The sequence below is a fragment of the Perognathus longimembris genome, chromosome 3, assembly GCF_023159225.1.
Source record: "Perognathus longimembris pacificus isolate PPM17 chromosome 3, ASM2315922v1, whole genome shotgun sequence".
Classification (NCBI taxonomy): Eukaryota; Metazoa; Chordata; class Mammalia; order Rodentia; family Heteromyidae; genus Perognathus; species Perognathus longimembris.
The window spans coordinates 57,195,179-57,222,989 of record NC_063163.1 but is presented as its reverse complement, the minus strand read 5'-3'; the positions used below and the strand labels follow the sequence as shown (position 1 = coordinate 57,222,989).

General features: G+C 36.0%; 1 protein-coding gene, 2 long non-coding RNA genes and 1 other non-coding gene across 11 annotated transcripts in view; 1 reads left to right on the top strand and 3 right to left on the bottom strand.

Annotated features, from left to right (window-relative positions):
- The window catches only part of Pan3 (poly(A) specific ribonuclease subunit PAN3), a 147,779-nt gene that overhangs the window by 99,871 nt on the left and 20,097 nt on the right, over window positions 1-27,811 (top strand). For 7 of the 8 annotated variants that reach the window (XR_007210358.1, XR_007210359.1, XR_007210360.1 and 4 more), the window contains 8 exons: window positions 9,047-9,294; window positions 11,684-11,788; window positions 15,066-15,123; window positions 18,711-18,872; window positions 19,064-19,180; window positions 19,271-19,372; window positions 23,936-24,101; window positions 25,848-25,938. Coding sequence is in view for 5 of the 8 variants with exons in the window: in XM_048341587.1 (XP_048197544.1) it covers window positions 9,047-9,294; window positions 11,684-11,788; window positions 15,066-15,123; window positions 18,711-18,872; window positions 19,064-19,180; window positions 19,271-19,372; window positions 23,936-24,101; window positions 25,848-25,938 (1,049 nt within the window). In the remaining 3 variants the exon portion in view is untranslated. The remainder of the gene's footprint in view (window positions 1-9,046; window positions 9,295-11,683; window positions 11,789-15,065; window positions 15,124-18,710; window positions 18,873-19,063; window positions 19,181-19,270; window positions 19,373-23,935; window positions 24,102-25,847; window positions 25,939-27,811) is intronic. The other variant, XM_048341585.1, reaches the window with a different exon arrangement.
- LOC125348389 lies at window positions 1,363-26,828 on the bottom strand. Its single transcript, XR_007210361.1, has 3 exons — window positions 26,267-26,828; window positions 14,317-14,321; window positions 1,363-1,406 (listed from the first exon to the last, which is right to left on the bottom strand). It is a non-coding gene; the product is annotated as an uncharacterized LOC125348389 (long non-coding RNA).
- On the bottom strand, window positions 3,191-12,511 carry LOC125348390. Its single transcript, XR_007210362.1, has 3 exons — window positions 12,502-12,511; window positions 8,529-8,533; window positions 3,191-3,914 (listed from the first exon to the last, which is right to left on the bottom strand). It is a non-coding gene; the product is annotated as an uncharacterized LOC125348390 (long non-coding RNA).
- Window positions 4,881-4,986, bottom strand: LOC125349758. Its single transcript, XR_007210574.1, has one exon. It is a non-coding gene; the product is annotated as a U6 spliceosomal RNA (small nuclear RNA).

The following is a 27,811-nucleotide window of genomic DNA, read 5'->3' as shown; positions in this document are numbered from 1 at the left end:
ATATTTTTATTGCTAAAGTTAAATGAGTTGTGTATTTGAATTTCATTCATTTCCTGCCCTTTATTTTCTTAAGCCCTCTCTCATTCTCCATCAATAATTTGGATATTATTGTTGTTATGTTTCACAAATCTTAAATTTCCTTCTTGAAATGTGTACAGGTCAGCCAGGTGCCTGCCCATGACTTAACCTGTAGTCCTAGCTACAGGAGGATCATGGTTTGAATCCAGCCTGGGCAGGAAAGTCTCTGAGTCTTTATCTTGTTTACCAGAAAAAGTGGTAGAGCAAAAATCTAAGGGACAGTGCCCAAGCCCTGAGTTATATTCTCAATACCAGCATGTGTATATGCACACACATACAATTGTATAGTTTGATAGATTTTGCTGTATTTACAAGTTTCTGCCACTATTAACATCTAATCCTATAACTTTTTCTAAACCTTGCACTTACTAGCATTTTCTTACTCTTGCCTTCTTTTAGTCTTTGAAAAGGACTAATCTACTTTTGACTTTATACATTTTTATTTTGTACCTTTCATATGAATAGAGTCTCATATATCTTTTTATATTTCAGTTAATAATGCCTTAAGGTTCATCTATGTCATAAAATGTATCATCTTGTTATGAGTGGATAATATTCTATATAGAGACACATCATATTTCACTTAGACTTTTTGGCAATTATTCTTAATGCTACTTATATAGATATAATGTGTTCTATTGGATAGTATACATAGTGTTAGAATTTCCAGGGTGGATGGTAACTGAGTTAAGTGACTAAACAGTTTACATGTTAAACTATGTTCCAAGACAACTACATAATTGTGCTTTCTGTTAGCATAAGTGAGAGTTATGATTATTGTCTTCTCCTTAGTGCTTGTTATCATGCATTTTTTTAAATTATAGTGGTTCTTGAGTGGTGTATCACTGTGGTTTGGATTTTCTTGTTCTTAATGATATTGAATGTGTTTGCCTATTATCATTTGTTGTCTTCTTTGAAGGAACGTGTATTTTAGTCTTTTACTTCATCTGTTTTGTATTGAGTTGTAAGTGTTCTCGTTGTATTCAACATACTAGACTTTAAATTGAAGATGTGATTTACAAAAATTTTCATACATTCTCTGAGTTGCCTTTTCATTTTCTCAATAGCTTTCTGTGAAATACAGAAGTGCTTAATGTTGAAGGCTAATTAAATTTTTTTGTTTTGTTTTGGGTTTTTTTGGCCAGTCCTGGGGCTTGGACTCAGGGCCTGAGCACTGCCCCTGGCTTCTTTTTGCTCAAGGCTAGCACTCTGCCACTTGAGCCACAGCGCCACTTCTGGCCATTTTCTGTATATGGTGCTGGGGAATTGAACCCAGGGCCTCATGTATACGAGGCAAGCACTCTTGCCACTAGGCCATATCCCCAGCCCTAATTAATTTTTTTTTTTTTTTTTGCCAGTCCTGGGGCGTGGGCTCAGGGCCTGAGCACTGTCTGTGGCTTCTTTTTGCTCAAGGCTGACACTCTACCACATGAGTCACAGTGCCACTTCTGGCATTTTCTGTTTATGTGGTGCTGAGGAGTCAAACCCAGGGCTTCTACCACTAAGCTATATTCCCAGCCCCAATTTAAATATTTTAAGTGCTGTTACCATTGGTTACTTCAGAGTTAGATTTTTGTGTGTGCACTCACATGGATCCTGGGTCTTGAACTTGGAGCCTGGGTATTGTCCTTAGCCTTTTCACTTAAGGATGGCTCTCTGCCATTTGAGCCACAGCTCTACTTCCTGCTTATTGGCTATTTGGAGTTAATAGTCTTACATGCTTTCTTGTTTGCAGTGGTTTTGAACCATCTTCAGATCTCAGCCTCCTGGGTAGCTAGGATTAGATTACAAGGGTAAACCACTGGTGGCCAGCTAGGTCTAATATCTTTAATCATCTCTTAATTAAGAGACAAGGTGGCTTATACTTACTTTTTTTCTTAAGTGTTTCATTTCTAGCCTTTAGGTTTTTGATGCATCTTGAAATGTTTCTTGTATGTAGTGTGAAGTATATAATGTAAAGTAGTTGCTACACTTTATATATCTTGTTTAATTGTGTTTTGTTTTGAGGCAACCTATCACTGTAGACTGTGCTGGCCTTGAACTTACAGACATACACCACTGCTTGTTTTTATTTTATGTATTAATCATGCCTAGATTTTTACCTAGTGGGCTTTAGTAAGTATAAGCCCATTGAAAAGATGGTAGTAAAAGAAATTGTTTCCCTCCTATTTCTGAGCTAGAGATTGAACCCACATTGTCACACATAGTAGGCAAGCACTTTACCAACCCTGGGCTGTATAGCTAATTAATATGAGAATTTTCAGTTGTCTGGGGTTTCTTAGCTGTACATGGACTTGAACCAATTTTGTTGATTTGCCTGGCCGGGCTGACTCAAAACTTTGATGTTCAGATCTGGGCTTTCTGAGTAACATTATCAGCATGAACCACCACTGCCCACCATGTACAACTTTTTTTATGGGCTAATAGGTAGAAATTTTCTGGTTCTATGTTTATTGATTGGTAGTCCATTGAAATGCATCCCTAATATGTTAAGAGTTCTCAACTAATAGGTGCGTTAAATCAGCTTTATTTTTTGATGTGAATCTAAATGCTTATTTATAAAATGTTTCTAAATGCAAGTGGCCTCAAGATCTTTATGAGTTATGAAGGTAGTTTTTCCCTACACAGTTTTTTAGTTGAATCTTTGACTGTTTATGCTTGTAGAATGTGTATGTAAGCTTTTATTTTTTCAATTGGCATTTCACTTTTTAGTGTTTATATAAAGGCCAGAAAGCTTACAGATCTGTATTTAATTACATTTTAATTGATTTCCAGTTTCTATATGTGGTAGTCAAATTGTACAAAGAAAGTACACTTAAACCCATTTCTAAATTATACAGTTCATTTACATCATATTTGGCTTTAAGTCATTTTAGTACTTGTTTTTATTTATTTATTTTTTTTTTGGCCAGTCCTGGGCCTTGGACTCAGGGCCTGAGCACTGTCCCTGGCTTCTTCCCGCTCAAGGCTAGCACTCTGCCACTTGAGCCACAGCGCCGCTTCTGGCCGTTTTCTGTATATGTGGTGCTGGGGAATCGAACCTAGGGCCTCGTGTATCCGAGGCAGGCACTCTTGCCACTAGGCTATATCCCCAGCCCAGTACTTGTTTTTTTTAACCTCCTTTACTCTGTACACTTGTTTTTCAGTAGTCTGAACCTTTTGGTATTTTATATAGTGGTCCAAAAGTTCCCTGCTTCAGAAGTTTTTAAATTCAGTACATTTCCTCTTGATATTACCCTAGTTTTGTTAAAACTATTTCTCTAGTATGAAATGTTTTAACTAATGAACCATGACAAACTTTTTTCAGCCTGGACTACCAGTCATTGAAAAATGTATATTTCATTCAAATCTAGCAAAGATTTATTTAGGTTGACTCTAAGAGTTCAGTAAGTCTCATGTACATTTGAGAGATGTAGATGATAGGTCTGTTTCATTTATAAAATACTTGGTTATTACATAGCTTTTGAAACTTGTATATTTCCATTGTTTTCTTGGTTTCACAGTTTTGTCTAAAATAGGATAAAAAAGGGACCAAAAATGGCCTTTTTTGTATATGTGAATTTTAATTCTGGTAAATGCTTCTCATATGACCATGATGCTTGATAAAATATATTAACTTATTAAATTAAAAATACTGTATTCCTTAGTTCCATTTTTTTATATTTTACAGAGGCAAGGCTTCATTTCTTATACCTCTGTTGTTGTTAAGGCCTCAACTTGCAGATACTTATCTGTATCTGATGTGATGTGATTCTCCAAATCTCTACAAGCACAAACTCTTGGCTTCAAATTCTGCTTTAGGTTTGTAGTCTTGGAGCCCTTCCATCTTTCTTCCCCTACCCCCGTACCTGGATCTGAATTTCAGAATCTTGTGCTTGCTAGTTAAGTGCTCTGTGATTTGAGCCATGTCTTGAACACTATGTTTTTGTTTTGTTTTGCTTTTTAAAGTTATATCAGTTTAAATTTTCTGAGTGCTTTGTTGTTGTGGCTAGTCCTGTGGCTTAAACTCAGAGGCCTGAGCACTGTCCCTGGGCTTTTGTGCTGAAGGCTAGTGCTCTTTCACTTGAGGATCAGCTCCACTTTTAACTTTTTGATGGTTAATTGGAGATGAAAGTCTCTCAGGTTAGTCTGCCTGGGCTGGTTTCAAATTATGGTCCTCAGATCTTAGCCTCCTGAGTAACTGGGATTACAGGCATGAGCCACGGGCACCTGGTTTTGGATGTTGTATTTTATTTTGTAGTTTTATGAAATTTTAATATTGGTGAGTGTTGAAGGAGAGTGATTGTCTCTCATTTTCCAGATCAGTATTGTTTATATACTAAGAGTATTGATTTGGCATATATCAATTGTGCTATAATTTACTTCAATGAATTTTATTACTGTTTGCAAGTCTTTTTATGTTTGTCTTAGGGTTTTCAGAAATTTAATTAGGACATATAAATAGAATAATACTTGTATCTCCATAAATCAATCTTAAAACTGAAAAGAAATTGTTTATTCTTTCATTGCCCTGGTTAATTCTTCTAGTGGATATTTCTGTATTATTGCTTGCTTTTTATTTGAATTGAATGCTTTTTAAAGAAGCACTTTTTATGTGCTAACACAGCTCAGTTTATCATATGCAACTAATATTTTTCATTGCAGTTATATGGCAATTATTATGTGATGTCACCAAAATGTCATTCTAATATATAAAACTAAAATGCAAAAGCAAAATATTCTTAATTTGGGGTGTGTGTGTGTGTGTGTGTGTGTGTGTGTGTGTGTGTATGTGTGTATGTGTATATATATATATATATATATATAATATGGAGCACATCACGAATTTGTGTGTCATCTTTGCTCATGGGCCATGCTGATATATCTGTATCATTCCAGTTTTAGTATATGTGTTGCCGAAGTGAGCACAATTTGGGATAATTTGTATATATATTTTAATTCTTCTAGATTGTCTTTTACATATTAGTATAACTGATATCTAATGGATTTCTAACCCCCACCCCACCCCCCGCTGGTCCTGGGGCCTTGATGCTGTCCTCCAGCTTCTTTTGATCAAGGCTAGTACTCTAACACTTGAGCCACAGAACCACTTCTGGCCTTTTCTGAGTAGTTAATTGGAGATAAGAGTTGCACTTTCCTGACCAGGCTGGCTTCAAACTATGATCCTTACATCTCAGCCTCCTGAGTAGCCAGGATTATAGGCATGAGCCACCAGTGTCTACCTAATTTCTAAAGACTTCTTAAGAAAAATATTCCTGTGGTTAAACATTGCATGCATGTATAGTATAGGTCATTTTTTAACTGACAATTCCTAACTTTGGATCAGGTTCCCTTGATTTGAACAAAATTGTTTAATGTAGACTTTTGGTGTGTTTGTGTGTGTGCATGTATACGTGCATGTGCACACACACACACCAGTTTGTGCACACGCACAGCTCCTGGGGCTTGAACTTAGGGCCTGGGCTGAGCTTTTGTGCTCTACGCTAGCACTCTACAACTGGAGCCACAGCTTTATTTCTGGCTTTTTAAGAGTCTCATGATCTTTTTCTGCCCAGGCTGGCTTCAAACTGTGATCCTCAGATCTCAGCTTCCTGAGTAGTGAGAATTGCAGGTATGAGCCACTGCCACCGTGGTAGGCCTCTTTCTTTCAACTAGTTTCTGTAGTTTGATTTCTATGCTTATTCATAATAAGTACCACATGTAATTACTATACTACAATTTTGTCATCATAATATTAGGTACAGAAGACCTTTCTGCAACAGACATTTAACTCCATACTTTAACACTTGTCAGTAATATAGATGATACCTAGTTATGCCTTCTGTGCTTAGATTTTATGTTTCAGTGATGAGTGATTAATTTCATTTCTAGTTTCCTATAGAATTTAATACCTTCTTACCTTGTGAGTGAGGGTACTTATTGTTGGCATGTTTATCTTCATTGTATTTAACTAACTCTAGTCAGCCTTGACTCATTTCATTGCTGCAGCTTTGTAGTGAAATAACTACACAGTTTAAATTTTCTTTTAGATAGATAAAGAGGATATCTCTAATATGAAAAAAACCCCACAAAATATTGCATTGGTACTATATAGTGTAAATTATGTCATACATGTATTTCCTTCACTGACCTTAGATTGGTTGTGGTAATCTGTTTAAATATATTCAACCTTTATTTGACTTAATATACCTACAGCAGTGTCAGAAAATTTCTCATCACTTTGTGCTTCCTTCTACCCCCAGTTTAAAAATAGTCATGCTGAATCTACAAAAAAGTATTGGGGATTCCCTTTCTCTATTTACATATAATTGAGCTACATGCAGTATTATACATAAGCTTGAGATTGCCCATCTTGGAATGGATTTATGTGTTGATTCAGTTGCTTACTATATATTTGTTCTTAGAATAACTTCTTTGATCTTTAAGTTAGTTAACCTGTATTTGTACCTAGGGGGGGAATATATACTGTCCCTGAGCTCCTTTTGCTCAAAGCTAGAACTGTACCACTTGAGCTACAGAACTACTTCTGACTTTTCCTGTGATTAATTGGAGATAAGAGTCTCACGGACTTTCCTATTCAGACTAGCTTGGAACCATATCCTCAAATCTCAGCCTCCTAAGTAGCTAGGATTATCGCATGAGTCACTAATGCCTGGCTAGAATAATTCTTTTGATCTTTTAAGTTTTTTTTCCTTAATATGCTATGCCTTCCTCCCAGAGTAGTTGTGAGAGATAAGAAGACTGACACATATAGAACATTTAGGTTAGTTCCAGACACAGGGAAAGTATTCAAGAATTGTGGTTATATTTGTTGCTGATAATAAATGTAAAGGTATTTAATCTTATCTTTGGTGGCTTTACCAGTTTTATCTTGGAAAGGCTTGGAGACCAGATTTAAGAGAATCTGTACTAGATAAGTGGAAGTTATTAACTATTCCAATAATGCTTAACATTTTCTGCTAACAATTATAATAATTCTGACAATTGTTAAATATATAATTAAGACTTAGATAAAAATATTTGAGAAGTCATTAAAAGTCAAATCAGGCTTTTATCTTAGAATAGTAACATTTTTAAGACAGGGCTTTAGGCTTTAAGTTTTTCTTAGACACACGGAAGACATATTTGAGAATTATGACCTATTTCATTGTCAATGCAATAGATTTTGATTTGCAACTGTAAGGGGGTACCTTTTGGGGAGTGTGGAGACTTGAGTTTGAGTCCTGGCCTTGATATTAACTTTGTGTATATGTCTTTGATTAAATAACATGGTATGTATAACCCAGCGTGCGTCACATACCTATGTATTTGGAGTTGCCAGAAAATCAGATACAATAATTATATTGGGGCTCCTTACCAAGTGCAGAAACTTATTAATAGTAAGATTCATTTTTGTTAACTTGAATGGTTTCCAAGAACATAGCTTTTAGTGTCTTAATGACATATTGGAAACATCCCTTATTGTAATTTTATGACCATAGGAATTTTGCTTTTTCTTAGGATTGTGAGGTGGTATATTACTTCACTGTTCAAAATTTATAGGCATTCTTCCAAATAGTAAACAGTTCCTTGATAAACTTATTTTTTCAGTAAATGTAAATGTGGCTGTAATCACCTACACCATCCTTTGATTAATTCTACTTGATTTTAGTTAATTTGCATTTCATCTGTATTTACGCAAGTATTTTGCAGTATATTAATTTGATTTATGCATTTTGTATTATGTCTTATACATGTGATCTGATGGTTACTTAGATAGCTTGTAACAGCCTGCAGGGTAAGGACATTTGCCATTTCTTTTTCTGTAGTAGATTCATGAGTACTCTTTGGTTATATATAGGTAAGAAAACTCTGGAACATAGTAATATCAGTTAGCCTTATATACATATTTACAGTAACCTTAGTTGTTTTCATATATGCCTGTTTAAACAAAAAACTGTCGTAACAGTCTACTGTTTTAGGTTCTTTTTGTTGTTGGTGGTGGTTCTGGGGCTTGAGCACTGGGCTTGGGCACTGTTCCCGAGCTTGTCTTTGCTGAAGGCTAGCACTCTACCACTTGAGCCACAGCACCACTTCCAGCCTTTTCTGAGTAGTTTATTGGAGATAAGTCTCATGGACTTTCCTGCCCGGGCTGGCTTTGAGCCATGAACCTCAGATCTCAGCCTTCTCAGTAGCTAGGATTACAGGTGTGAGCCACTGGTGGCTGGCCTGCTTTAGTTTAAAAAAAAAAAAAAAAAGACATTTAAGCTGCATGTATTTGAATTTAGTCTTAATTATATTTTTCTTTTTCAAACTTATGTATTTGGCCAAAAGAACTTAGTAGTACTGTATTTAATGATTTGATGATTTTTTTTTAAAGCAAGTAGCTGTGCAGAGGGATTGCTCTATAAAAAAGCAGTTTATCAATATAGTGCATCTTGAATCAGTGTCACCCCTTTCATCATTTTCACCCACCCTCCCTCATTCACCCCTTTAATTTTTAAAATTTTGTTCTCGACTCTATCCTTCATCTCTTTCTCCTCTCCATTTGTCTGCTCCTCTCTCCTTGGCTCCACCCTCCAATTTGAGGAATTTTTAATGCCATATTTTTGGGGGAATGACATTTTTCAAGAACAGTCATGATTTAACAGAATTCTTTTATACGAAGCATAACTGTCAGTTCTCATATTTCCCAGTCTTATTAAGTTAATTTGATGTTTTTCTGGTGATCCTTGCTAGTGATGTGAACTTTAATTTGAAACTATTTTTGAAATCATTATGTTAATTCTTTTGAACATTAAAAAAAAAAGGAATCCTTTGCATTTGCTCAATTAGAACTTCCCTTAAAAGAAAAGGAGATATTACATCATTTGCCTTTGCACTTAAAATTTGCTAAAGATAATGTTTCCTCTAAACAAATGTTTGGTGTTATTTGCTCTAATAAAGTTATATTACTACATACTAATGATCTTTTCTGCGTCTTCCTCAGGAATGTCGTTGTCTGCTGGCTCTTCCCCTCTCCATTCCCCCAAGATTACTCCACATACCTCTCCTGCTCCCAGAAGAAGAAGCCACACTCCAAATCCAGCAAGTTACATGGTGCCTTCTAGTGCCTCTACACCTGTTAATAATCCTGTTTCTCAGAACCCATCTTCTGGTCAGGTGATCCAGAAGGAAACTGTCGGTGGAACAACTTACTTCTATACCGACACAACTCCAGCACCTTTGACTGGAATGGTATGTATAAAGGCAGTTACTGTACTGTCAGGAAATATTCTTTTTGCTAATGGGAGGCTTATTCCAATTCCTTAGGTCTTTTTATTGTGGTAGATAAAGATTGTATTAGTGCAATCTCATCTCAAATTATTATGATTCTGCCTTATACTAATAACTTGTTTTACCCAAGTCTTATTTCAGTTAGAAATTAGATTATCCTTATGTTTGTTTAGGGTGTATTTTTCATTTGAGGTTTTCTGGTACATGTGCTATCTACAGCTGATGTGCACTGACTTGTTTCTGTATAATAAATAGGTAGTTTGACCTGTAGGGAAGTAGCTGAAAAAAATGGATGGTATCCTATCAGTAGTTATTGAAAGCAAACTAGTGATAAACCTTACCTCTTTTTGTGTTTAACTGTACATATATATTCTTCCTTGGTACTGAGAATCAAATCCAGGATGTTGGACTTACTAGGCAAGTACTTTACCACTAAGCTACATCCCAGCCCAGCCCTGTTTTTAATAGTCATCTGTAGGAAGTAGAAGGGTGCTTGGTGATAAGGACTTACAGTGTGGGCCCTTCTAAGGAAGGAGAAGATTCAGACTAAAAGGAGCTTTGACTGTGAGTAAGGAAAGAACTACCAAGTCAGTTGTAGAAGGCTACAACTCTAAATTAAATTAATGTTTATTTTATGGGACTTGATATTTTACTGTAATTTGAATGAAGAGAAAGCAGGTTTCTTTGCCTTCTATTTTTTATTTTATTTTTTAGTGCTGGGACTAAATCTAGGGATATGCAAAAGTTAAACATAAGCACTCTGCTGCTGATCTGTAATCCCTAGTCTGTTATTTTGAGACAAGATCTCACTATATTACTCACGCCAGCTGTGAACTTATGTAGCTGCGTCTGACTTGAAACATGAGCTCTCCTAACTTTATGATTATAAGCAAGGTACACCATTTTGACCTTTTGGATTTTCTGTTTGCGTGTGTTTGTGGTTTATTATTATTATTGTCTAGTTCTTGTCTAGCCATACTTTTGACCGTCCTGATTCCTTGTACTGCTGAGACTGTTTCTCCACTTGTACAATGAAAATAGTAATACCTGTGATCTTATGAGAAATAAGTGTACCAAGATGTATAGAAGTACTGTAAATCATACAGAAGCAATTGACTTTAAAAATATTTTTGGACCATAAATCTTCGAAAGGTTATCACAGGGGGCTGGGGGCTAGCCTAGTGGCAAGAGTCCTTGCCTCGTATATCTGAAGCCCTGGGTTCAATTCCCCAGCACCGCATATATAGAAAATGGCCAGAAGTGGCACTGTGGCTCAAGTGGCAGAGTGCTAGCCTTGAGCAAAAAGAAGCCAGGGACAGTGCTCAGGCCCTGAGTCCAAGGCCCAGGAATGGCAAAAAGAAAAGAAAAGAAAAGAAAAGTTATCACAAAACAATGTGCTAACCTAACGTCAAGTAATGGAAATTTCCCTTGGTTCTTTACATCTTTGATGGGATTATTATATTGTATAGTTGTTTGTATTTTACTGTGTTTTATTTTGTCATATGTGTAGAAAGAAGAAGTTTGTTTTAATGTTTAAAGGGGTTTTTGTTACAGATCTCTGTTCTTTTTTTATAGAAATGAAGTATTTTATAATGTTTTTTAAGCCCTTTATGATTGTAGCAAGGAGATATACATGTATTGCAAAGCCACTTCTTGAGAGCCACAGCAGAATAGTCAATCGTCTGAAGACTTTAAAAACCAGTAGAACTTGCTTTTAGGAAGGGAATAAGAGGTTTCCATTGGGAAAGGGAAAGGGAAAAAAATAATAGAGTGGTAGGCTGAGTTTCACTGGAAAAATGAAAGACTGGAAGCTTCAAGTCGATTTAGCAATTTTATTATTCTTTCCTTAGGAAAGGCCTAGCTTTTGGTACTTACCTTTGTTCTTTTAAACTATTGACTGACAGAGTAGGTTGTTCTTCATTATTGCATCTGGAAGTGTCTACCACAAATAAAAGCCAGACAAATGGCTTTTATTTTGCTCTTCCTTAGGACATTGAATTTCTGCTTCCTCCTTCCTTCCATTGCTTAAAAAACAGACAGATTTGTTCACTGTCCATATATTTAACATTCTGTCAAAGCTACTTAAGCCTTCTTATTGGAGCTTAAATTGTACCATATCTGAAGAAATGTCTTCTTTCTTGTTAGGGTTCTAAAAATTGATAATTGAAACAAAAGATTTTTCTTTAAATGAAGCTCATTGAAACACTATACTGATCGCAACTGTTCTCTAAGTTGTTTAATTCACTATCATTTTAACGTGCCAAAGTGTACCAGTCATATAAAGATTAAATTTTCCTCAAAACAGTTGTCGTTTGAAGAGAAATTGATTATTGCATTTCCTCCTTCTTAGGTATTTCCAAACTATCATATTTATCCTCCAACTGCTCCTCATGTTGCGTATATGCAACCAAAAGCAAATGCACCTTCCTTCTTCATGGCCGATGAACTCCGACAGGTACACTTTCAGAATTTGTAGGAGAGAGTAAAATGTGTAGTAATATACGCTGGGCTAAAGCAAACAATTTAGAATGTGTTTTATTTATATTACCTTATGCTCTGTTTTTAGGAAATTAGAATAATTATGTACTAGAGTGTAAAATAATAGAATATTTAAACAGTCTTCTTTATTTCCTTTGTATTGAAAGGATTTTTAGAAGTATATGTGTAATAAGTAACTTCTAACCTTAAGTTTCTTTGCTAGCAGGTATAGATTTGGAGTAGATACTTTGGCATTAAACTGACCTAATCTGTTTTGTTGGTTTTTTTCCAATAATTACTAGATATTTGATATGTAGAATTTCATTTTATACTCAGATTTTAAAAAATAGTTTTATTTTGAAGAAACAGGTTTGACCAGTATAATCATTTCCTTTTTTCCCCCTTAATGCTGGAGTTAGAAATCAAGTATTTTACTAAGCGACCTCCCCAGACATTGTGCAGTGATTTTAAAATGAATTTTTATCTACTTGGTAGCTTTAAGTTTTCAGCCACAGAATTGACTGGTCTTACGGTTTATGTTGTAACAGAGCTAAAACATACATATACACACACATATATGTGTGCATACATACATACCATTCATAGGTGTGGAGGTTTTGCTAGTACTCTGTGCTTAAATTTGCCCTGGGTGCTGTCCCTTAGCCTTTTCACTCAAGACTGATGCTATACTGCTTGACCCACATCTCTCTTTCCTGTTTGGGTTTTTTTTTTTGGGGGGGGGTGTAATTAATTGGAGATACGATTCTTAAAGACTTGCCTGCTGGGGGTTGGCTTCAGAACACTATCCACAGATCTCAGCCACCTGAGCAGCCAGGATCACAGGTGTTAGCCTCTGACGCCTTTGGAATTTAGATATTTTCACATCTTTAAGAATGTGACTTTTTAAGTTACTAATACTAAAAAGTGCCCATCCCAGAAATCTTTGGGCACTGGTGTCCACATGGGAAGGTGATAGAATGCAGTCCCAAGTTCATGCCATTCATGTGGCTGGGTAACATTTGCCAGTCACCCATTGCAGAAAGTTTCAGAAAACTTGTAGTTGACCAGAATGTTTCAGATAATTGGAGGATAGACAGTGTAGCCACATCCATGTGTGAAGTGGGAAATCCTCCTGATTATCGAGGACAGAGCTACATGAGGAAGCATGGCATTCCCATGAGTCACTTTACAGGTTATCTGACAGGTTATTAAGGAATAGTTTGCCCTATTCAACTGTGAATGGATGAAAGCAATCAGCGATTTGAGTAGAAACAGTAATCAAGTTAAAAACTGAAAAGCTAAATTTGAACTTCTTGGGAGCTATAATCCACAAAATTAACTCATTATTGGGTATCCTTATTATGGGAATGACTCCCAACATAGACTTGGCGTACTGTGCTGGCAATGCCTCTGGTGCTGCATGGCTTTTCTGGAGAAGGGCCTCTAGGCTAGCACTGCCCATGGCCAAGAACTACTTGCCCACCAGTCAGTCCTGGGCCCAATTGTGGTAGTATTCTTTAGCCCCAGGTCCCAGAGTTCCTTTAGTTGACTTACTCTTTCTTAAAAATAATTGTAGGTGACAGTTGTATTTATAGAAAAATAAATGTCTTATTTACTTTGGGGAATAGTTAGTTGACTCACTGAACTTCTTTCTCACTTTTCCCCGATTATATGGAAGAACAAAATATAATACAATGAAGTAATACCTGAAGGCCTGACTTTCTCAGACCTGGACAGTGCAGTCTACCTGGCATGTTGCATGCTCAGCAGTGCTCTGTGCTGCTGCTCACCTTGTACCTGGCTGACATGGGCTCTTGTGGAGTCACGATAGCCCCATTGATAGCAGCTCCTCTGCTTACCTGGGAAGTATTCTAGCTCAGTTTACTCATAGTACACATTTGTTTGCATGTTTGTTTATATTTTTTGCCAGTCCTGAGGTTTGAACTCAGGGCCTAGGCACTGTCCCTGAGCATCTTTTGCTCAAGACTAGTACTCTACCACTTGAGCCACAGCGCCACCTCTGGCCTTTTCTATTTATGTGGTACTGAGGAATGGAAGCCAGGGATTCGCGCATGCTATGCAAGCACTGTACCACTAAGCCACATTCCCAGCACCGCACATTTATATATCTAACAGATAGAAATAAACCATGGAGGTACACACCTGTAAATCCAGCACCAGGGAGGCTGAGGCAGGAGGATCATAGTTGTTCAAAGCCAGCCTGGGCTACAACTTGCCTCAAAATACAAAATAATAGAAGATAATAAAGGATCAAGAGACGTCGTATATATAAGTTGCTTTGTTGCATGACACAATGTTCAGCTGGGCACTGGTGGCTCATGCCTGTAATTCTAGCTACTCAAGAGGCCTCATCTGAGGATTGCAGTTCAAAGCAAGGAAGTCTGTGAGACTCTTTCCTCCATCCAATTAAATCACAGAAAAGTCCAGAAGTGGCATGGCTTAAGTGATAGAGTGCTAACCTTGCGCAAAAAGGAGCTCATAGACAGCACCTAGGCTGAATTCAGGCCTCAGAAATTGCAAAAATAAAAACACCAACAACAACAAATCAATGGCAAAAAAATTCATCACATAACCCCAAAATTAAGATAAATGAGGAGAGGTATGGATGAGAGTGGTAGGGTGAGAGTGTTGGTATTGATCAAGAGAAACTGAATTCATAATCTGTTCTGTTGAATTGCAACTCTTTTGTACAACTATCTAAAGAAAATAAAAATACACTTTTAAAAGTTACTGTAAAAATGATAAGATTGGTAGACTTCAGAATTCTTAATACTTATTGCTTGTGTCTGGTTATTAATGAGTGTCAGCTAATTTGCTCTCATTGGAGCCACTTTGTTAAGAATTTAATTCTGTACAGAAAGTACACTTGAATGCCATTTATCTTTGGTCAGAAAAATCAAACCAAAAATAAACTACGAAAAGGTTTTAAAACTTGCAAAGAGTACTGTTAGGTTGGTATGTTGTAATGATGTGTTAGTAATTCTTTCATGAGCACTTAACTTTCAGCCAAACAGGTAACCTTGGTGTTTACTTTGAAAACTTTTCAAAATAAACTATAGTTATAAAGATGTAACTAAAATAAATCTAGTGTTGGTCTGGTTTGTTATTGACAAGTAAAAAGGATTTGAAAAATACACATACCAGGAAAATCAATTCTTCTGTTACTTAATTACAGTAGGAAATCTAGGTTCCAGGATTGCTTCAATATCAATATACTTGTTTTCTTTTATTAGGAGCTGATCAACAGACACTTAATAACAATGGCTCAAATTGATCAAGCAGACATGCCAGGTAAAATGCATGTTGTCAGTGTTCATTTTAAAGAGTACTATAATTATTAGTGTGTGTTTTATATATTACTAAGAAGCATTCCAAAATTAACTAGTTATCTGGTTATCTAGTTTATTTCAATTCTTGTAATAGTATTTTTAGATTATTTTTTTAATTATAAAGTTTTAGAATTGACAGGGTTTTTCCTCACTGTGTACTTCACTAATATCATTTCCTGCAAATTAATGGCTTGTAGTTTCTTAAGCAGAAGGGGAAAGGTTTCTACTGTTACATTTGATTTTACTATGTTTACTATGTTGCACAGTATTATGTTCCTATCTTTTATTCTTCATAAACATGACTTTTTTCTCTATTTTACATGTGGGGAAAAGTGAAATAGTTTAAATACCTTATCTGTAGAACTAATGACTTAAAATATTTAGTGAGTTAGGATCTATCTACCTACCTATCCACCCATCCACCTACCAACCTACCTATTTGATTATCTACCTATTACCTATCCACTTATATTTTTTGTGTTGATGAGAATAGAACCAAGAGCAGCCCTTGCTAGGCAACTACTCTACCACTAAGCTACATCCCTAGCCCAAGTCAGGATTTAAACTTTGTTTTTTCTAACTGTACCATAATGATTCAAGTATAAAATTTCCTACCTTAGCTTACTTTACTTATGTTAATTATGTCCCTGTTAATACACAATGTGTCTAGGGCCTCTAGCCTGTCTGATTAACCAACTGATCTAATTCTGTATTCCCATCAAATTGTTTTGGTTATTATAGACTTGATGCAAGCCCCTGTCCTTTCAATATACACATAAATTTTTCATTTTATATAAACAGTAGTTATATTGTTGAAAGTACTTTGGGTAGTTTTAGCTCTTTAGTCTTTCAAAAATATTATATTCCTGAAAAGCATTGTTATGTCTTGACTAGAATCATGCTAAATATAGATGAGTTTAGAAAAATATTATATCTCAAAATATCTCAAAATGAGTATCATCAAGAATTCAGCATAGGCTGGGGATATAGCCTAGTGGCAAGAGTGCCTGCCTCGGATACACGAGGCCCTAGGTTCAATTCCCCAGCACCACATATACAGAAAACGGCCAGAAGCGGCGCTGTGGCTCAAGTGGCAGAGTGCTAGCCTTGAGCAAAAAGGAAGCCAGGGACAGTGCTCAGGCCCCGAGTCCAAGGCCCAGGACTGGCCAAAAAAAAAAAAAAAAAAAAAAAGAATTCAGCATAAACCAGTGTATGTTAACTTGATTGCTAAAGACTTAAAAGGAATATCTTTGGCTATTGTGTCTTTTGACTGATATTTCCAATATTTGAGGCCCTAGTTAGGTGAAAAATTTAAAAAAATAAGCATGTTATCTATGAATCATGCAACTATAATTTATTTGAAATAATAGCATTTAGAAAAATAGATGCATGTAAAATTAATATATCAGTTGCATTTCTATAGACCAGTACCCACAACTTAATGTAATTGTAATATCACTACCAAATAATATAAAGATAGGTTTCTCAATGAGAAAAATGGGGGAGGGAGGGAGGTTAGTGTTACATTAAAAAAGGAACAACAACAGTGATGTACTCCTGATACTAGGAAGAAGGTGACTAAGGTGTGTTTTTCTAAACTCATCTATATTTAGCATGATTCTAGTCAAGACGTAACAATACTTTTCAGGAATATCATATTTTTTTGAAAGACTAAAGAGCTAAAACTACCCAAAGTATTTTCAACAATATAACTATTGTTTATATAAAATGAAAAATTTATATGTATATTGAAAGGACAGGGGCTTGCATCAAGTCTATAATAACCAAAACAATTTGATGGGAATACAGAATTAGATCAGTTGGTTAATCAGACAGGCTAGAGGCCCTAGACACATTGTATATTAACAGGGACATATCATTGAGAAAAGAAAACCATTTTAAATAATGGGGTTTTAATATAGAAAGGCTAAAATTAGATTAATTATAAATAAATTTAAAATTTGACTAATTTAGATTAAGAATTTATGTACCTAAAAACTTTAAAACTCTACTACAAAACAGAAGTGGGTAGAGTTAACATTTTAATTGGAAAAGATTTCTTGTATAGGACATAAAAGAAAATACTGACAAACCAAATACTGATGGTTAACACCTATAGTCATAGCTACTTTTAAGGCTCAGAATAGGAAGATCTTGGTTTTAGGCCAGCCCCGGCAGAAAAGTCTATGAGTTCCCTTCTCAACCTATAGTTGGGCAAGGGTTGCATAGTTAGCATTCCAAACTATGCTGGAGGCTGAGAATCACAATGCCAGGCCAGTCTAGGTAAGAAGGTCTGTTAAGACTTTTGGAGTGGCAGCATGGGCCTGAAGGTAGATCACTGGGATAAGGGTGGGAAAAGAGACCCTATCCTTAAAATAACCAGTGAAAAGCAGCTGGAGGTATATCCCACCGTCTAGCAAGCCCTGAGTTGAAACACTAGCACCACCACGGCTGGCCAGGGCGGGGGGGGGGGGGGGGGAGGATTTGTATTTTTACAGAATACTTAAAATGATCTACAGCCCTCCCCCCCTTCAAAAAACAACAAACCAACAAATGAATACTTTGGGAACAGATGTTTGCAGTCTATACTGAGAAAAAATTCTCATACATATCAGTAAGAACACAAATATCTTAATAGGAAAATGGTCAACAATAACAGCAGGCATTGTGGTAAGATGTTGATTGTTTGAAGACCCGCCCATATTTAGTGTTAGGATATGAATCCAGTGTTGCCCACCTACAGGGTGGTTCTTTTGAGCCACCAAAATAAAAATTTTAGGTAGGTAAAGAGTTATTCCAGACCCTTTTGATGTTTGTAGCACCAGTGGATAACGGTGGCAGTAGCAGCCAACCCTGAGCCTTTGACTGCTCAGGTGGAAGCATAGGAGACAGGTATGAGGCTCCTGATAGTTAAGGTATTGTACAGGGCTCTAGATTGGGCCCAAGGTTTCTATAGTTCCTGCCAGTAGAAGGAGCTCTGCTTGCTAAGTGTTTACCCATTCTGTGGTAAGAGGGGTATTTCTACTGTTGGGAGCCTTAAGTAGTATTTCAACTCCTGTACCAACGTGACCTGGGGCCTTAAGTGTTAACAGTTCTCTGGTGCCCAGCTATTCTCTTCTGCTTCCCTCTACCACTCTTAGCACTTTTTCTGTGCCTCTCAACTTGCCAGTCTTTCTGCTGCTTTTTTTTTTTTTAAACCAGGGAAGCTTCCTTCCTGCACTGTGGATTAATAAGTGTTTAATATCTCAAGTAATACTTTCTAATTTTTTAGCATTTATTCATCTGTTAATTATTTTTTTAGAAACAAAACATGTGTTTGAAATATAGGAAATATTTTTGAGTATGAACTCTATTCTTTGGTTGTTTTATAATGCCTATTTTTACTGATACTGAGTCTATAATTTATAGTGTAAAATTGTTACAACTATCAATACTTCCATCCTGTAGGTTTGTGATATGTAAATAGTTTACACTAGTTTTGATTTCTTCTTACTGTGAGAGATTTATGAATATCTTTAATTGAAAATTACCTTCCTTGAATTACTCCAGCAGTCCCTACAGAGGTTGACAGCTACCACAGCCTATTCCCTCTAGAACCACTGCCACCCCCAAACCGGATACAGAAATCAAGTAATTTTGGATATATTACATCTTGCTACAAAGCTGTAAATAGCAAAGATGATCTGCCGTATTGCCTTCGGAGGATACATGGTAAAGAAGATAAATTTTATAATATTACATTTAGGCTAACCTTGATTATACTGATTTATTTAGTATGTAAATTTAAAGCATAATAAATGTGTTTAGTAACTTATCAGTGGATAACACTATTTACATTTCTGATGTAAATACCAGAGTGGTGCCATTTATGCTTTATTATAGTAGAAAATTTTCTTTTTTAGGATTTCGTCTTGTTAATACAAAGTGTATGGTATTGGTTGATATGTGGAAAAAAATCCAACACTCAAATATTGTAACCCTTCGTGAAGTATTTACCACTAAAGCATTTTCCGAGCCTTGTGAGTAACTTGTACTGAAAATTTCCTGCCAGTAAGCTTCATTATCTGAAGCCAGATTTCAGTAACAAGTGTTTGTGTTTTTTTTTTAAGCTCTTGTGTTTGCCTATGATTTCCATGCTGGAGGAGAAACTATGATGAGCAGACACTTTAATGACCCTAATGCGGATGCCTATTTCACAAAGAGAAAGTGGGGTAAGAAAAAGATGCAAGCAAATTATATGTTGACAAATGCTTTTGCTCTATGGAAAAGTAATACACATCTACCCATGTAAGCATTCAATTTAAGATCCTTCTTTTAAAAAAAAAAACCTCAAAGGTATGATTGATCTGTGAGAAGTTAGAAAATAATATGTTCTATATTTTCTGAGATTTAGATGTGTTGGAAAAGACATAGATATCTTGATGTTTGAAATAACTAGGAATATATTAACAAAATTTGCCACTCCAAAGGAAGTCAAATGTAGTAGTTCACTTAGCTCCTTGATAGGTAGAGATCAGGAGGACCATGTTTCAAGGCTGGCCTTACAAAAAGCTAGGGAGCCCCTACATCAACCAATAAAAAAGGGGAGAGCATGGTGGTAGGTGCCTGTCATGCCAGCTAAATAGGAAGCATAAAAAGGATAATTATATTCAAGAACATCTAAGACAAAAACTTGATACCCTGTGTGGGGGAAAAAGTATAAAACAGCACTCTGCATATGGCTTGGGGGGTATTATATACCAGCCTAACCATTGCTAGGCCCTGAGTTCAAAATCCTACCATCCCTCCCCACCACTCAGTTTTCTTTTAAATTACAGTGCTTTTTCAGTAAAGTTGATTTGAAAAGGCAACAGGTATGACAAATCTGTGGTATATTCCTTTGTATTCTTTATTTTTTTCTCCTTTAGCATTGTTTGGCTTTTGTTGTTTTGTTACATAGTATCTGACTTAATTTAAATACTCTTGTTTTTATATTTGATCAATGTAATTAGATTCCCTTCGCATCTAGTATAACTAAAGGATATATTTGTATGATTACTTTCCTAAGCATAGCTTTTGTTTAAAAGGTATCCATGTCAAAAATGGAAGACAGGTGATACAGGTTTTGTTTCCTAGTCCTTGTTAGATTACTGATTTAAAGAGAACTTTTTTTTGTTTTTGTTTTTGGTCATTTGTGGGGCTTGAACTCAAGGCCTGGGCACTGTCCTTGAGGTCTTTTTGCTCAAGGCTAGCACTCTACTACTTGAGCCACAGCGCCACTTCCGGCTTTTTCTGTTTATGTGATACCAAGGAATCAAACCCAGGGCCTTCTGCATGCTAGGCAAGTACTCTACCACTAAGCCACATTCCCAGCCTTCCAAAGAGAAATTTTTAAAACTTAACTCTATAGAAACTTTCAGAGTTTAGTTCTGTAATAAAACTGAATAATTAGACATTTACATTCCTGAAGAAAAGTAAACATAAAGTCTTTTACCTTATTTTGTTCATTAAATTGTTAAGATCAGAGTGGTAAAAACTATGTAAATTTTAACATTTTATTACAGATATTGTCTACTGTTTTACTTAACATTTCAGGGAGTAACTGTTTCATCAAGTCAAGAAAAACATTTTGTTGTTAATGTAATCAGTTCTTGAAATGGCTGCCAACAAATAAAGGGATACTTATTACTCAAAAAAAAAAAACAATAGAGTGGGATGGGTTTTTTTTGCCTCAATAATTACTTAAACATTTTTATAATTAAAAACTTTGTAGGGGTTGGGAATGTGGCTTGTGGTAGAGTGCTTGCCTAGTATACATGAAACCCTGGGTTCGATTCCTCAGTACCACATAAACACAAAAAGCGGAAGTGGCAGATACAGTGCTAGCCTTGAGCAAAAAGAAGCTCAGTGACAGTGCCAGGGCCTTGAGTTTAAGCCCCAGGACTGGCAAAACAAAACAAAACTTGTAAAGAACCAAAGTGCTTTGATTATATTTGCTTATTTAAAAGGTAAACAGTTTTGGAGAAAGTACATTATTTTCTGGTGGGGGGGGGGAGAAAGATTCACATTGTTTACCATGTTTTTTTAATACTTTAAAGATTTTCTTAAAAACATAGATTACAGAAATTAAAAAGGAGAGACAAGAATTGAGTTCACATTATAGTATCTTTCAGATTGTGGCTCCTTTAAATACTATTTGTTAAAAGCTTCTGCTTGCTTATGACCTTGCTTTTTCCCTTTGACAGTTGAAAAAGTAAGTTGTGGTTATATGGCTGTTTCACATTAAAATCTGGTACTGTCATGTGGTCAGCTTCTTCCTTTTGCCATATCATTTGCAGACACATGCATAATTTTGTTGAAAGGGATGTGGTATAACTTTTCCTATAGACAAGTATGGTTGTTCAAATTTATTTTAGTAATAGCACCTGTGAAGTAACTGTTGGCTTTAATTTATAGCTGGTTTTAACCCTCAGCACTGTTGACATTTGGAGTACATAATGGTTTTTATGAAGGCTCTCCTACATGTTGCAGAATGTTGGGCCAGTGACCTGATACCAGTAGCAACTGCCTCCATCCATACTGTGGGTTTACTCAGACACAGACAGATGAACCACTCCTTCCTTCATAGCATTTTTTTTCTAGTTTAAAATTAACTGATTTTGTTTTTTTTGTATTCAGCAATTGATATATTAATGATGACATTTTCATCAGTTCTTTCTCCAGTATTTTGATATATTAGAATTTTCCTCCTTTTTGCTGACACCAGCAGATAACACCAGCTTGCTAATAAGCTGGTCCTCTACCACTCAAACCATTCTTTGGTCACTCATTTGAATTTTTGTAACACCTAGGCATTACCATATATGCATGGAAGTCTACTGTTTCTTATTACTACTACTTTTTATATTCACATGATTAGAAATAGAGTAATTTATGTATTAATTTATACTAATGTGAAGTCACATTATTAGAAATACACTCATTTTTAAAATGCAGGTAGTCATGTCAGAGTTGCTAAGAGACTAAAGAGTTGAAATAGGCAAAATATCAAATTGAGTGTGGCACAGAGTAATAAGCACTAGGTGTTTGCATAAATACTCCTTTTGCTTATTAACAAGTTATATTTATTTTTGTTGGTTAAAAATAAAAAGGAGCTTAGGGGCTAGGAATGTGGTCTAGTGGTAGGGTGCTTGCCTCATATACCTGAAGCCCTGGGTTCGATCCTCAGTACCACATATATAGAAAAAGCCAGAAGTGGCGCTATGGCTCATGTGATAGAGTACTAGCCTTGAGCAAAAAGAAGCCAGGGACAGTGCTCAGGCCCTAGGACTGGCAGAAACAAAAAAGGAGTATAAATACAAGATTTCAAGTGTGCTGAGCATTCATACTTTATATTGCTTGTCCTTACACTTTTCCTAGTCATCTATGCCACTGTCTTAGCTTACTATCTAGGCATGTTTCGGTAGAGCCACTTTTTTATGACCTCTTTTTTTTTTTTCTGGAGTGTAATATTAAATAGCTTCACTTTTGTTCAGATTGAAAATTATGATTTATTTTTGCATGTGCTTATTATCAGAAAATTTGCCTCAAATCCCATTATAAATTCAAAAATCTCTGTAATCAACTATTTACCTGTGTTGATTTTATACTTGGTTCACAAAATATTGGCTTACAATCATATAGTTATTAGTTCCTCAAAAGTATTACAAAAGCCAAGTTCAATTTATATGTCTCAGCTACAAATTTAAATATTAACACTGACCCAGAAAGTACTATGAAAATGCTGTGTTGTAAAAACACAATACTCTTGTACTAATTGCTGTCAATTTTTATTTTTTTAAGTATTTATAGGACTTATAATGTAGCTTTCTGGGGTAGAGTGCTTATCTAGCATATGTGAGGCCCTTGCTTCAAACCAAGTTCTCTCAAAAACAAAAACAGAAAAACAAGAGTTCTTAGAGTACAAATATTTACTTTCCACAGAAGGCCAGATTATGTTTATGTTTCATTTCTCTACATCAATGACATATTTGCATTTGTGTGAAGTTGGAAAGAATAAAACAGATACACATTCAAACAGGAGTGAAAGCAGAGACTTCTGTTTTCATCCAGCCCCAAATGAACAACCTGCACAAGTCTGAACAGGAATATCGGCTAGGCTTGTCCCCATTTTAAGTAAAATACTAACCTCTGCACTTGGTTATTTTTCACGGTATAGTGATTTGAACTCAGGACCTTGTGCTTGCTAGGCAGGTGCTCTACAACTTTAGCCACACACTCCCAACCCTGTATGTCAACAGTAATTTATTTATTTATTTATTTATTTTTTTGCTGATCCTGGGGCTTGGACTGTGGACCTGGGTGTGGTCCCTGAGCTTTTTTGCACCAGGCTAGCCCTCTGACACTTGAGCCACAGGACCACTTCTGGCTTTTTGTGGTTACTTGGAGATAAGAATCTCATGGACTTTCCTGCCCAGACTAGCATTGAACTGCAATCCTCAGATCTCAGCCTCCTGAGTAGCTAGGATTACAGGTGTGAGTCACTAGCAACAGTGATTATTTAAATACTTTTTGTTTATTGTTGAATCACAGAAATAACATTTCACTTAGAGATCTGCTCTGTGTAAGTCATAGGAACCTTTGGGTTTATTTGATAAATTCCCACTAATATACTGAAATTATAAATACATATGGTGAGCATAACTGATTTTTTATTGTTGTTAATATTGGCTTAGCTAGTCTGTTTAGTTGATTACTTATGGGACAGAGTCACTTTTTATTTATTTGCTTTGTAGGTCAACATGATGGACCATTGCCCAGGCAGCATGCTGGATTATTGCCAGAATCTCTCATTTGGGCATACATTGTTCAATTGAGTTCCGCTTTGCGTACCATTCACACAGCAGGCTTGGCATGTCGAGTAATGGACCCAACAAAAATTCTGATTACTGGCAAAACAAGGTACTAGGCTTTTGTGTTTAAGCTTACTAATCATCTAACCTAAACTTAAGATAATGAATAAAGAAGGATTTTTTGTGGGGGTGGGGTGGGGGTCCTGGGTCTTGAATTTAGGGCCTGGGCACTATCCCTGAGCTCTTTTGCTCATAGTGCTCTACCACGTTGAGCCACAGTGCCACTTCTGGTTTTCTGGTAGTTAATTGGAGATAATTGGATTTTCCCTCCCTGGGCTGGCTTTGAACCACAATCCTTAGATCTCAGCCTTCTGAATAGATAGGATTACAGGTGTGAGCTGATAGAACCCAGTGATGATTTATTTTAATTTTATCTTTTTTATATTTCATCCAAAAGAACTGCTGTGACTTTTAGTGCATGTGTAAGTTTCTTAAAAAGATAACAGTCTTGGGGCTGGGAATATGGCCTAGTGGCAAGAATGTTTGCCTCGTATACATGAAGCCCTGGGTTTGATTCCCCAGGACCACATATATAGAAATGGCCAGAAGTGGCGCTGTGGCTCAAGAGGCAGAGTGCTCAGGCCCTGAGTCCAAGGCCCAGGACTGGCAAAAAAAAAAAGATAAGTCTTAACAAAATGTCTGGTTACTATCCAGGAATCTTGGTATGGTTCAGTAAGGTTTTGGGGGGTTTCAATGTTAGAAGAATAGAGAAGTAATGTCAGTACAACTTTCTTATGTAGTATCATGACTTTCAAATTATTATAGCATGAGTCAGTCTCCTGGAGGGCTTAGCTACAGATTGTTGGGCTCTACCTTCAGAGTTGGTAAGTCTGCAGTAGGGCCTGAGAATTTGCATTTTTGTGTTTGTTTGTTGGTTTGTTGGTTTGTTGGTACTAGGGTTTGAACTTCAGGCATTGCTCTTGCTTGGCTTGCTTCCTCTCGTCTGGCACCGATATTGAGACATTCCTCCAGCACAATTTTTACTGATTGTTTTGGAGATGGAGTCTTAAATACTATTTTTTGCAGTCTTCCATTTCCTCCAAATCTCAGCCTCCTGCATAGCTAGGATTACAGGTCTGAGCCACTAGAAGTGACCAACCAAGAATTTGTACTTTTAAGAAATGCCTATTTGATGCTGTTGCTGCCAGTTGAATCCCATACTTTGAGAACAATATAATTAAATAACATTGATAATGACTTCTACTGAGTTTTGAGATGCTATAATTTTGAGAATTGGCTTGAGTTGCATAGCAGGTTCCCAGGGTCTTTATCCTGACTTTGTTAATTATTGTTTATATATTAAATTAATTAACTTTTCTATGCCTCAACAAGTTCATTAGACAGGTACTTTTACTCCATTTTTGTTATCTTTCAGGTATTCGTTTCATGAATTCTTAAGAAGTGAATGGATTAATATGTGTGTAAAATACTTGAGTAATGCCTGGTACATTTTTAGCAAGTGTTAGCAAGCTAACTAGCTATTTTTCATATATAACTAATAAAGATCTTGAGGTGGTAAAAAGAACTATAAATCGTTAATTTAAAAAATACATGTGAGTTTTCATCCTGTCTTTATCAGTTACTTTATATTTGGAGGCATATCACTTGATATTGTGGAGCCTTAATTTCCTTATCTCTAAAATGATTGGTGGAAATTATGTGGAAGTGAGGTGGGGATAGAGGTTAGAATAAATAGTATTTTGAATTGTTTTCTAATGTTAGAAGAAATGTTTAATATTCATTAGTATATAGTGTGAAAAACATTTTAATTATTTAAATTTTCTGGTCCTTAAAGGTTGCGAGTAAATTGTGTTGGAGTTTTTGATGTTTTAACATTTGATAACAGTCAAAACAATAATCCATTGGCATTAATGGCTCAATACCAGGTGAGTAAGAATTAACATAGATGCTTTGTTTAAAGCTTTTTAATATTAAATTTTCATTTTAAATTATTTCCAGTTTTAAGACTAGATTTCATTTTATTCTTGAATAGTCACTAGTTTCTTAACCACAGTGATATACTTAGTGTAAAGAACAGTTTATAGCTAAGTTAGAGTATACAGAATTAAAGACAATGTAAGAGATTCATGGTGTTCAGATTAGAAATGTGTATAATTAGAAAATTTTGTTCTAAGGATACACTAAACAATTACAATAATGAATTAATGTATTAACAATAGTTCAAATGACACTAATCTTTCACTTTAATTAGACTATCATTTTTAACTTTGTAATCACTTGTCCAATCAAAAAATTTAGAACCATTTTCTAAATAAATTGCTATTTTTCTAATTAATTCATTTAATAGAAACTTAGTCCCTTCCCTTCATGTATTATATCCTCTGACTTCATTGTAATATTGTTAAGTTAGACACCATAATGTTCTTTGCTATTTTCCTATTTATTTTCTTATCACTATGGTTAAGTTATAGGAAAATAACCTGTCTCTAATATAGCTTAGTGATAGGATACATGCCTACCAAACTCTAGCCTGAGTTTAATCAGCAGTACTGCAAAAGTAAAGAAAAAAAAATCCTATCGCTGAAAATGAGCAATAAAAATAGTTGCTTTCATCCTAATTACTGTGTATATGAAATGTAAATATTATACTATACTTTGCAGTATAGTGTCTCACATTAGGATATGCAGCTATCAGTTTAAGAAAATTTTAATGGCTTTGTGAATAAGAAGTTCTGAATTTGGGGTATTTGTTTTTTACATTTTCTAACAGAGGTTTGCTACAAGGCAAAAACCGCATGAGGAAATACTTTTTCCCCATTGCTTCTCTCTTTTCAACTTTTTTTGGGGGTGGGGCAGTCTTAGGGCTTGGTATTCAGGGCCTGGGCACTGTCCCTGAGCCTCTTTTTGCTGAAGGCTAGCACTCTACCTCTTGAGCCACAGCACCACTTCAGCCTTTTCTGTTTATGTGATGCTAAGGAATTGAACCCAGGGCTTCATGCATGGTAGGCAAGCACTCTACTGCTAAGTCACATTCCCAGCCCTCTTCAACTTAGTTTACTATTTTGAAAGATTGTATTTCACCTTAGTATAAGACACAATTTTAGAACATGAAGGAAGTGATGAGAGATAGTGATCTGAGATAGTGCAGTGTTCTTATTCTGATTGATGGACACAGACCAGGAAGTTCAGAGATTTACAGGCGTTCATAGCATCAATTATGAGAAGAATTTCCACATCTCTTCTTCCCCTCCACTCTGCTTGCACTAACACCTAAGCAGCTAGGCCATCCTGGTTGGTAGATAGCAGCATCTAGTGGCCTGTTCAGGGAAAATAGACGGCTTCCCCACAAGCAGCATTCGTCTATCTTCAAGGATTTGTTCCTTCTGATATAGGGCCTTATTTCTTAGCAACTGTTCTTCTGTCCTATTCTTAGTATCTAATTAGTTCTAATTAATCTTTCTTCATACTCTTAGTCCTTCCCAAAGTGACTGGCTTGCTGAGTGGTGGCACACACCTGTAATAATAGTACACAGAGGCTGAAACAGGATCCCAAGGTCAATGCCAACCTGGGCTTCATGGCAAGACCCTGTCATCAAAAACACAAAACAAAAAGCCCTGAGTACTGGGGCTAGGGATATGGCCTAGTGATAGAGTGCTTGCCTCATATACATGAAGCCCTGGGTTCCATTTCTCAGCACCACGTATATAGAAAAAGCCAGAAGTGGTACTGTGGCTAAAATGGTAGAGTGCTAGCCTTGAGCAAAAAGAAGCCAGGGACAGTGCTCAGGCCCTGAGTTC